Source organism: Amborella trichopoda, chromosome 5, assembly GCF_054954075.1.
Source record: "Amborella trichopoda isolate Santa Cruz 75 chromosome 5, AtrichopodaSantaCruz75HAP2 v2.0, whole genome shotgun sequence".
NCBI classification, from domain to species: domain Eukaryota; kingdom Viridiplantae; phylum Streptophyta; class Magnoliopsida; order Amborellales; family Amborellaceae; genus Amborella; species Amborella trichopoda.
This window is the reverse complement of record NC_142340.1, coordinates 13,023,734-13,036,057: the sequence shown is the minus strand read 5'-3', so window position 1 is coordinate 13,036,057 and position 12,324 is coordinate 13,023,734. Positions and strand designations below refer to the sequence as shown.

At 35.1% G+C, this 12,324-nt stretch overlaps 1 protein-coding gene across 14 annotated transcripts in view; it reads right to left on the bottom strand.

The window, feature by feature from the left end:
• The window catches only part of LOC18443577 (CwfJ-like family protein / zinc finger (CCCH-type) family protein), a 78,207-nt gene that overhangs the window by 45,472 nt on the left and 20,411 nt on the right, over positions 1–12,324 (bottom strand). For 12 of the 14 annotated variants that reach the window (XR_016056025.1, XR_016056024.1, XR_016056023.1 and 9 more), the window contains exon 3: positions 8,479–8,606. Coding sequence is in view for 5 of the 14 variants with exons in the window: in XM_088867509.1 (XP_088723635.1) it covers positions 8,479–8,606 (128 nt within the window). In the remaining 9 variants the exon portion in view is untranslated. Of the gene's footprint in view, positions 1–8,413; positions 8,607–12,324 lie in introns of all 14 variants that reach the window. The other 2 variants (XM_088867513.1, XM_088867515.1) reach the window with 1 other exon arrangement.

Genomic DNA, 12,324 nt, shown 5'->3' with positions numbered 1-12,324 from the left:
TCTCCAAGGAGAGGATTACCAGACTGGACAGTCTCTTCTGATGTTGTAGGAACCGTAGAAAGATCGACAAAGATTGCAAAGAGTTGTTTTTCTATATCTTCGAGTGTAGCATGGAGATGAGCTTGTTTTATCTTTTGAATATAAGAAGAAAATGTATTCAGTGTAACAGTATTATTATCAGGAGTATTATGACAGAACTCTGAGGAAAGAGGAATCCTCTTGAGCGAAAGAGATTGTGGGTTAGTGCTAAATATATCTCACCAGTTGATTTTTATATTTTTCCCTAGGCGAGGAATGTATTCAAAGTTATTCGAAGTATTTTCATTAATAGCATATTCCCATTTGACAATCCATGGGATCTGATATATGGCCATAAAGTAAATATGGTAATCAATTTGGTCAGAACAAGTATTATGCTCACTGAATTTATTTTGGAAGGCTTTAAAGGAATCAGGTAGTATTTGGGTAGAAGATCCCCAAATAAAGAACTAAATGACGGAACCAACTAAGAAATCTCTCAAGAATGGGCATTTTAAATTGGATATACCATGAGTGAGAATTATTTGGATTTTGGTAAAAGAAGATTTTATGCCAAGCTTCAATATATTCTGCATATCGATAATATTTATATTGATATTCTGTATTTAATAATTTTTTTCCTTGCGTGGGGTTATTACCCCAATCTTCATATGCCAAGAACTTTTTGATTTGTAACTTGGAGTAAGCATATACATTCGTATTGCTTTGGAAGAAGTGGACAATTGAAACTGAACCTGTTTCCATTAAAACAGACTCATACCATTCTCTAGTTTTGATGCCATTAAGAGGACTTAAATGGTTTTGGAGATACAGGGGGGCTAATTTATTTGGGTTGATATGAACATGTTTGTCATCAACGATAATATCAGCAATAAAAGCATTGTCAATATATACTGACTTGGTAGAAGAGGAGGATGATTTATATGGGATTTGGGCTGGAGAAAAAGCAGGACTGGATGGTGTATTATGTTGTGGACTTTGGATAAAATATTCCGGTACATTGGTAGATCGTAATGGAGACATGGGTTGTAATGGTAAAAAAGGTTTGCTGAGCACTGGGAGCTTAGATAAACGTAAAGGAACTAAGTTCATAGAGGTTTTCCCTTTAGATTTTTGACATAAAGTTGGTAACCTCTATTACTCTGTAATTTTAGATGTGTGATTGTAATATCCCTTCTCTTCCCTCTTACTGTCCTTACGAATGAAGTATCTTCTCCAGTTATTGTATTTGTAAACAGTGAGTTGCTATAATCTACTGAAATATATGCTGAAGGATTAGCATTATGCACAGATATGAAATTAAAGAAACAACTTGATAAACAAAAAATGGCTGGTAGAAAAGAATTAGGTGATTTTTGTGAACAATTTGGCTACCATATAGAAAAAGATAAAATTCATAAATCTCATAAAAAAATACATAGATCTAACCAAAAAGAAAAATATCATTCTAAGAAATATAAACATAGAGAGAAAAGAGAAAAATTTATCAAACGATTTGCTCTTAAATATTCTGCCTTTAAGAAAAAGGGCAAAAGAGAATTACCTGTCTGCTATAAATGTGGTAAAATTGGCCATTATAAAAGCCAATGTAAGGTCAAAAAGAAAATCGAAACTCTTATATTAGTTGATTCCTTAAGAAATAATCTATTTGACCTAGTACAAATCTATAATTCCTCTACTAGTTCTGATACGGATTCTCAATCCAGTAGCGACATGTCACTACTAGGAAATATACAAGATGAAAATCTTATTTGGACAAATACATCAGATGAATCTGATAATGAGCAATGCGAACAATGCTCTGGCAAAACTCCAACTTGTTCTGGTAAAATTCCAACTCAATCTTCATACCCTGACAAAAGAAGATAATTCTAGATTTGATAGAGAAAATATTTGATCCAGATGACAAAAGGCAGTTATCATCACACAATTTATTAATTTAACTAAAGAAAAACCTAAACCAGTTAAGTTGATCAAACCTCCAGATGAATACATCTTCTCTACTATAATGAAAAGAATCAGTCAACATGAAGTTATTCATAAAGAACCCACTATTGCTGAACTCAAAACAGAGGTGAATAATATTAAAATTGAAGTATCCCAATTAAAAAATAGGATACAAATTCTAGAATTACAAAACAACGTTTCAGAAGCAGCAATTGAAAATGATGATATTGAATTTGATAATTTAGTCCATACTTCTAATCTTAAAAATAAACCTGAATCCTCAGAAGTCAAAATCAAAGAGGACGACACTACATCCTTAAATTTACTTAAAAAAGTGATTACTCAAAAATGGTTTGTATTAGTCAAAATTGTAGTCAATAATGCGTATGACTTCCAATCTTTAGCCTTAATTGACTCTGGAGCAGATTTAAACTGTCTAAATGAAAGATTAGTACCTACTAAATATTTTGATAAAACAACCCAAATTTTACACACTGCTGATGGAAGTAGATTATATATTAAATATAAATTATCAAATACTATGATCTGCAATAATGGACATTATATATATATATATATATAGGGTTATCCAATATATTAGTTCTTCAAGGCATGCTTCAAAAGTAATGACCATATTATACAAAAGAACGATAAGAACTTATATAAGTTGATCAACACCTAATTTCGAAAAGAAAAATTCCTTAAACCCGATATCCAAGAAGAGAACACTAAAATAAACAAATATAAAATAAAGAAGCAAAAAGAACAAAAAAAAAAAAAATACAAAGTTTTCATGGTAATCTACATTAAAGATATGGATATTTTACCAAAAAATACAGCTCACCTATATATGTATAATCAATGCAGTTATAATAATGGTAAACATTCATAAAATAAGTTCATTAATAATTTTTAATTGCTATTATATTGTTGTTTACATGATTAAGTAATATTTAGTACAATAATCATACTTATCATAAAATATAGTAGTCATAATACTGTTATCATGAACATAATAAAATGTACATGAGTATGATCTATTGATCAGTATAGTTCTAATTATAATTGTAATTTTTGTAATATTCATTACTTAATTACATTCATAGTATTTGTTAAAAATTATACAATTTATTTCTTATTGTTACAATAGTTACAAATGATATTTTTGTTACATTTAATATAATTAATTATCATTTGTTATTCTTATTGTAGGGGGTCGTCACTTGGTGTGACAGTAAAAGGCTCAGGTAGACAGCGCAAGATCGAGGGTTCGAGTCCTGAGAGCGGCCACTTTGTGCATAAAAAGCCAAAGGTTAAGACCGTTTCCATCTCACCCCTCCCGAGACCCTGTGTAGGCAGAACCAGCAATGGGTTACGACCCTTTTTGTTATTCTTATTGCATTATCATTACAAGATTAGAATTAAAATAATTGCATTTCTATTTATACATATAATTATTTAATTCTAGTAGTAATATAATCATAATAAATAATGACAGTGCATTATCTGGGTAATAATATTACATAAGTACTAATACAATCATATGAGGTTTACTTTTACAACAAATGGGAAAATGGATCTAGTCCAAAAATTCATTTGTATAGATTTAAAAGTTAATCAAAGCATAAAACTATGATAAATATTCGTAAATTATAGATTATGTTAACATATATATGCTAATATTAAGAAGCATAAGAATTACTTGATTAATACAAAATAGAATAAAATGTATCTAAGTGAAAAATGAGAATCATAATGCAATTCCCTATCACCAAAAAAAACTCATAAAGTTTTGTGGTGAGTAAAATTAAAAATTTATGAAAATTTAGAGAGAGAGAGAGGAGGGCGTGGGAAGAACCTAATGAGAGAAGTTATATTTATAATCCATCATAAGAGAGCCCATATATTGCAAGAATGAATTTCCTAATTACAAAAACATGAACATGATAATGGAGCCGACGTTATTAATATTAACATATCATAAAATATGTAGGTTGAGCATTGCTTCTCGCTCTTTTATCTTTTTTTTGTCTAATAGGGTTTGTAAAAGCCTCGCAACTAAGCAGATATCTTTTTTCTACTAGCCATGGATTTCTTTAGTAGGCAAATAGACCAGGCTATGTTGCAGGGATTGATACCCAGAGCCTTCCCCTCTGGGTGCAACAATGGGGTGTCCCACTTATTCTATGTTGATGATGCTATTATATTTTGTAGGGCATCCTATGCCTCTACCACTTCTATGAAGCCGATTATCACTACTTTTGAAAACACTGCTGGCCAAATGTTAAATTCTGTGAAAAGCAAGGTTTTCATATTTGGGGTACAACAAGGTAATCGAGCACAGATTTTGATAGAGCTAGGGTTCAATGAAGGCTACTTGCCGGTGCTATATCTAGGGTTACCACTGTTTCGTGGGCATCTACGACACAGTTACTGTCAGAGCTTGGTTGGAAAGATGATCGGTAAGATAGGTACATGGCAAACCTTATGCTTATCTTATGCAGCACGCCTTCAATTGCTCAAGTCAGTTCTTAACGCTTCTGCTATTTTCTGGATATTGTTGTTTATGCTGCCAAGGAAAACTTGTAATACGATAGAGAGGCTTCAACAGAATTTTCTATGAGCAAGAGTTGCAGAAAATAAGGGCGTCCATCTTGTTAAATGGAGGACAGTATGCCTTCCTTGAGAGGAGGGTGGGCTGGGGTTGAGAGATTTCATGGACTTCAATACTGCGGGTATGATGAAACTTGCCTAGAGAATTTTAGCAAATCCATCTTCTGTAGTTGCCTGTTTTTTCAAGCACAGATATTTCAGAGTGTGTTCCATTTGGGAGCTTGTAGCTAAGAGGGGTTGTTCTCATGCATGGAAGGGCATTCATTTCGGATTATCTCAACTCAGGGACAATGTTCAGTGGTGCATTGGTAATGGACAGATGGTGGATTTCTTGAAGGACCCATGGCTGTCAGTATAGTCGATTTGGGATTCTTTGGAAGATAATGTACATATGGATTTGGGAAATCTTAGAGGGCGAAAGGTTTCTGATTTTATTGATGGTAGCCCCCATTCGTGGGCATTGCCTTCATCTTCCTCCATTTTGTTGAACAGCATATGGAGAGATGTGGAACGTCATATCCTCCATTGCTGCATAAGAAGGATTCATTGGTATGGATCCATTCTGGTAGTGAAACCTTTCAATCAAAGAAGCATGGAACTTTATTCATTATAAAAGCTCACCTCAACCTGTATTTCGTGCTCTTTGGTCAGCCAAATGTCATCCACGGGCCAAGTGGTTCTCCTGGCTAGCTATGCACAATCGACTACTAACTACATCCATATTTCAGCAACGGGTTATTCATATGGCAAATATCTGTCTTTTTTGCATGAACAATGAAGAAAACCTATGTCATCTCCTGTTTCATTGCACTTTCTCGCAAGGTATTTGGCGGTTTTTAGCTTGGCAATGTGGTAAGAGGTTTGTGCTTGGAACTTGGGGCCAGAATACTCTTCGTAGTTGGCTAGCCTTCAGATTCAAATAAGAGGGGTTTCTTAACATCTGGACGGCTATCTTCTTCACGACAATCTGGTATCTGTGGGAGGAGCGAAACAGAAGAATCTTTCGAGCTAATGCATCAAGAAGAGAGCAGGTTGTCATTCGGATTGCTTCACATGTAAAGGTCATTGCATAAGTTAAAAAATGGGCCTTTCATCTAAGAAAAGGTGATTATTCACAATCTACAGATTAAGTGGCGCTAGCTGAAGCCAAAATGCAAGATCCCAGTCGCATGGTCACTTCCGGAAGCTCGTTGTTATAAGCTGAGCATTGATGGTGTGGCCTTGCACAACCCTGGTTTGGCAGGCGGTGGTGGGGACATAAGAAACTGCAATGGTGGATTTGTGGCGGCGTTTGCTAAATTCTTTGGTTTTGCGTCCAATAATTTTGCAGAATTCTAAGATCTAGAAGAAGGTATTCTTTTCGTTATTCAAAAGGGCTGCTTCCCGATAGAGATAGAGAGTGACTCATCTCTATTAGTAGATGGCATTAAAAATCAACATCGTGCCCCTTAGAGATTACAAACGATAGTTTACATTTGTCTAAAACGTTATCGCCTCACAGGTGGTCTATAGCTCATGCTTTTCACGAGGTGAATATGGTAGTTGATGCTCTCGCTAAGAGAGGATCGGTTTATACGAGAGCCACTATTTGCCGTAGTTTTCCACCTGACTATCTCTCTTCTTTTACTACATGATTTGGCACGGGCAAGGGGGCTTCTACTCCAATGACTTACCCAAAAAAACTAAGAAAATATAATTTTATAAAGTGGATGCAGTGGAAATGGGAAAATTTAATCTGTTTTTACAAAGAGAGCTTTAGTGCAATGCGCCATTTTCCTTTTAATTAATAAATTTATTTTATTTTTATAATTTTATTAAAATACATATTTAATTACTAATTCTTTTTTTTTTTAGTTACTAAATCCTAGATATCCCCTTAAAAAACAAAAAAAATAATTTTAAAAAAATTGGACAAAAAAAAAGTCTTCTATATTCAAGTCATTATAGAATACTAATTTATTATTTATAGAATTAAATTAGTATTTAATAAGGAACGCAAATTTCTTTGTTTTTAATTACTAAGTCTTGAAATTTTTTTATTCTAATTTTGAATGATAATACAATAACGAATGACAATTAATTCAATTAAATATAATAGTGTTATAATTTGTAATTGTTATAATAATACTTAAATTGACATTATTGTTAAAAATAATATCATTACTGTAATGAATATTACAATAAATTAGTATTCCTTTTTCTAATATAAAAATCAAAATTAGAATACTAATTATTATTTCAGAATACTAATTATTATTTCAGAATACCCAAAAAAAAATTGCAAGAGAAAGAAGGGATCTAGAGAGAAAGAGGGGGTGCAAATAGCAATTATCAAAATATATTATTAAATTTGGATAGCAATATTACTCGCCAAACTATATATAATTTGTATAATCAAAATCATGAAATATAATAATTTTATTTAGTATTGATAATTAACAATACATGATTTTCTCAACCAATCCCCTTCAAAAACCCATTAGTATTCACATATAATTCTTTACTCGTCAAAAATAATTTCTAGCATGAAACAGAGAGTTTCTTTGACCTACATGTGAAGCAAAATATGAAAGTTTTTAAAGAGAGAAAGGTAATCTACGTACTCTCAAAAACCATTAAAGAAAAGCAATAAAACATGAATTTGAATAGAAAACAATATAAGGAAAAGAAAAATAAACATACCTAATTAGAGAGAGAGCATATCTCCTGTAATGTAACATTTGAAGCAAGATTTATAGATGTTTTTAGTGCGAAAAAGGGACATCCCTGTTAGGGCTAAAAAGAACAAAGAAAACGAAAGCTCATAATGGTCATCTCTTCCTTGGTTTCTCCTCATTAAATGCACTAAAAAGAATTTGCATGCACATCTAATGAAGAGTCCTTTCCAAAAACTTTTCATGCACATCGAAAACTAATAAATAGGTGAGAGAGTTAAGAATGTTTAATTTTTCTTTGGGGGGAGAGAGAGAGAGAGAATCGGTTGAGAGAGAGAGGGAGTTGGTTGAGATAGAGATTAAAATATTCATAAATATAGGAGAGTAAGTAAAGATTGGGGGGAAGAGAGAGCAAGCAAGTCAGTTGAGAGAGAAGAAAGAGAGAGGGAGTTCGTTAAGAGAGAAAGAGAGTGAATAATCCATTGAGAGGGCAAAAAATAGATAGAGGAAATAGAGAGAATTGAAAGTTTGTCGAGAGAGAGGAGAGAAAACAAAACCTACATAAATAGATGAGAGAGTAAATAGAATGGGGGTAGAGAACAAATGAGAGGAGAGAGAGGAGAGAGGATAAAATCTCCATAGATATAGTCTGCAAGCATTTCTAATTACAATAAAGAGGTGAGAAAGCCAACAACCAAAGAGAGAGATCATTAAAGGCCAAAATAGAAATAATAGAGAATAAATAGAGCTCCTTAAATATAGTTCGCATGCATATCAAATTAATAAATAGGTGAGAGCGTAGAGATATATCATTAAAGATAAAAATAAAAATAACCGAGAGAATGAGTAAATAGAGTTCGAGAAGAGAGAGATAATATGTTGAGAGATGAGAGAGAAACAACTTGTTGAGAGAGAAGAGAGAGAGCGAGGTCATTGAGAGAGAATAAAATATAAAATCTCTAAATAGAGGAGAGAGACTCAATAAAAAGAATGAATACAAGGACAAAATAGAAATAATATAAAATTAAGGGAATTAAAATGGAAAATGAAAAAGACACTTGGCACCAGAATAAAAGGGGTCCTCCTCTCACTTTATATATAAAATAGTAATAGATAGACAGATGTTTCCATCATTTCCAAAAAAACAAATAAAGCCGAACCTATTGGAACTTTATCAAGATCCAAGCATGCAATAGATGTTGTGTTTGCATCAATAAGGATATGTTAGAAACAGATCAAATATCCCAGGTTCTTCAGCCAAAGCTCGCAATGCATCAATGTCATCACCATTAAATGCTCCGATTAGTTGATCATTTGATGAGCGTCGGCCAGATAAGTAAACTACAGACAAACCTACAAAGATACCAATGAATAAGTAACAAGGTCAACATATTGGAAAGCACAGTTCAGCATTTCTTTCCACAAAGCAAGAAATAACTGGATATATAGAAGGCATTTCAATTGCTGACAAATGTTATGCATGAATACAATGAATAAAAGAGATATCTGATATTTCATTTCGGATTATGGACAAGCAAATGCAAGGAAAAAGTATATAGAAGGCAAGTACTACAAATATCGAATATGGGACATATTTCTCTAAGAGTCATTGCAGGAGTTCCCCATATGCACTAGCACATCAATTCCTAATACAAGTAATTGATCTTCACTTTGGCATGCATCACGCTTATGCAGTATACGACCATTTTATGCCAAGAAATATCAATCCATTCTACACTGGGGTCATAAAACTTTAGAATGGTGATGAAATCCACATTTTCAATCTTATCAGAGCTTATTTCTATCATTGACAGGGACAGAAGTCTTAAGTATTAGCTGACCCAAAGACCATCAGTTTCTATGCAACCACTGAATGAAACTCTTTCTACAGACTTGAGAACCATGGGTCTAGCAAACATATCGATCACAGGCACCCTGAAATACCAGCCACCATTTCAAGTGGTAATCAGCAAGGAATTTTGAAAGGGAACTTCATTTGAGGTGACGGTTTTGATGGGTGGGTTACAGATAGTTCATATCAAAACTCCATGCGAACCATAATCAAGTGGTATTCAAAGTTCTGCTCGAAGTTTTCTGCGAATTACCTTTGAGAAAAACCCACTGGTTCAGTAAGTCAGTTACCAGAGACAACTGACTTAGAAGAACAAACTAATGCTACTATCTCCCAGTTTTTGGAGCCAGCCAAAAGAATTGAGCACACGATGAAACATAGAATGTACAGCTTCTGGTTGCACTTCCCTTCATCTTTTCAGAGAGGTTAAACTGGTTTGGAATGAAGTCCATGAAAAGTGTGCTCTAGAAGAGCAATTATGAATTTTGGAATAAGAGGAATCCATCCTTGGACAGGTTTAAGGTAGTGTGCTAGGGACATCATCATAGAAGTTGCCATCACAATGGGAATGGGCCCAATTACAGTTATACAAACAATTCATTTAATGGTGAATGGAATATCAAATGCATTTTACAAGTGCTGTGCCGTTATTAGATGATCAAAAGCACTGAAAATTAACTGCCCAAGTAGTATCAAAACCATCAGCCACCAATCAAAAAGTTCAAACAAATCAAGTTACATAGCAGGCCATTACATTGAAAAGGGAATTACTTTGGTCTTTGGCAAGAAAGACTTTTCTTGCTCATAGCATATAAATTCCATTCATCTGATCTATTCATGTCGATTTTATTGTCTTTATTAAGTCGCACGATTTCAACCATGTTGCCAAGCTTGATAAAATCATCTTTGCACTCCTCGTTTAGGTGTAAGTTACAATTGATTAACTTTCCAACAATCTCAAAATTATCCAAGAATTGGTCAAGATCTTCATTAGCACTTCGAGAGACTACCTGCCAAGTTTTATCACAATCAGACATGTCCAAGGCAGTGAACATAAAGAAACAATTTCGGCAAAATCGACCTCTAGCACCCTGAAATGGACCCTGCAACTAGAGTTATATTTTTGGTACATCAAACAGCATTGGGACAACCGTCATTGGATATGGCATGGTTTAAAACCCCTATGGGTCAAGTTTTGGCTTAATCGAGTGCTTCGGGACAAAGTTATGAGAAAAATACTGAAAAGGGGTAGGTCGCACACTACTCCCCGTGTGGCCACCTTATACCAAAACACCATTAAAAGTGGATGCTTTTACAGTCATGGGCCGTCACTTTCAAGGCCTATATCTCACTTGTTCAACATCGGATTGTGCTCAAAGTTGGTGAGCATGTTCGTCTCATCAAGACGAACGATTCAATATGTGTTATGCCCCGTGATGATGCTCGAGCAAGGAGAAAAACTAGAAGGAAGCTGCTGATACATGAAGAAAGTTACGAAAAATTCAGCAGTAGCATGCCTCACTCCGGTAGCCAAATCACGACGCCCGCATACCCGATCGGCACAAAACCAATTGTATTATGTGCGTAAGGTCTAGGGCCATTTCTACCCCGAACCTCATGTACGATGAACAGTTGGATTTCACACACGGAGGCTTCAAAGCTGCTGTAAATTTTGGTCATTGGATTTCAAGATTCCGATCAAAAACTCAAGATGACGAAATCTTCATCCAGACACGAAATAAAGCTGTGTTTGTTGCAACGTGACTGTGACGGCAGGCTCAGTGTGATTCAGTGAAGAAACCATGAAGAAACATCAAGAAACGAACACACAATAGATCCAAAGTTTTCAAGATTCATCCAAAATTCAAGTCTCATGATCATGGTTTAAAAACATGATTCATGGCTCGAAGTTGGTATCAAATCGATTGCCATGTCGAGCCTCACAAGAAAACAATTATCTTTCGATCAAATGGGCATCAGAACAACCCTGGATCCATCATGGAAGATCACACAAGTTCTGGAGGAGCAACACAGATTATTCTGAAATTCCACACATTGTTAGGCAGGGGCAAAACAATCCTTTTGCACCCATTTTTAGAATTTCTTTTACTTCAATTAAATTGAAATTATCTTCAATTCTAGGTAGTGTTTGGGCGTACACCCACGTTTTAGCTCAATTCTATATAAACAGGCAATTCCTCATTGTAAAAAGAGGGCCAATTCATTTTTCTTGGATCATTCAATAAAGTTCTGAATTTTTCTTGAGCTCGTGGGTATGTCTTGGAGAGAGAGAGAGGAGAGAAAAGAAAAGGGTCAGTTCCTTTCAGTAAGGTAACTTTCTCTCTCCTCCCCTCTTTCTCTCATATCTTTCTCTCTCCTCTTTTTTTCTCTCCAACCTTCTTTTTCTCATTTTTATCTATTTCTCTTTCTTCTTCTCATCTCTATCTCTCTTTCTCTCTCTTCTTCTCATCCCTATCTCTTTTCTCTCTTCTCTTCTTTTGACACAGTCGATGAAGCCTAGCACCGACTGTATCTTCTCTCTCCTCTTCTTCTGACACAGTAGGTGAAGCCTAGCACCGACTGCATCTTCCCTCTCCTCTTCTTTTGACACAGTCGATAAGGCCTAGCACCAACTACATATTCTCTCTCTTCTTTTGATACAGTCGGCGAAGCCTAACACCAACTGCATCTTCTCTCTCTTCTGTCTAACACAATCGATGAAGCCTAGCACCGACTGCGTCTTCTCCCTCTTCAGTCTAACACAGTCGACGAAGCCTAGAGCCGACTGCATCTTCTCTCTCTTTTATTTAACGCAGTCGGTGAAGCCTAGCATCAACTGCGTCTTCTCCCTCTTCAGTCTAACACAGTCGATGAAGCCTGGCGCCGACTGCGTCTTCTCTCGCTTTTGCCTAACACAGTTGGTGAAGCCTAGCGCCGATTGCATCTTCTCTCTTCTATCTAACACAGTCAGTGAATGCTAATGTCGACTGCATCTTCTCTCTCTTTTGTCTAACACATTTAGCGAAGCTTAACACTGACTATGTCTTCTCTCTCTTCAGTCTAACACAGTCGATGAAGCCTCACATCGATTGCACCTTCTCTCTCTTATGTCTAACACAGTTGGTGAAGCCTAGCGTTGATTGTGTCTTCTCTATCTTATCTGTGTAATATAATTAGAGAAGCCAAGCACCGACTACATCTTCTTTCTCTTCTTTGTCC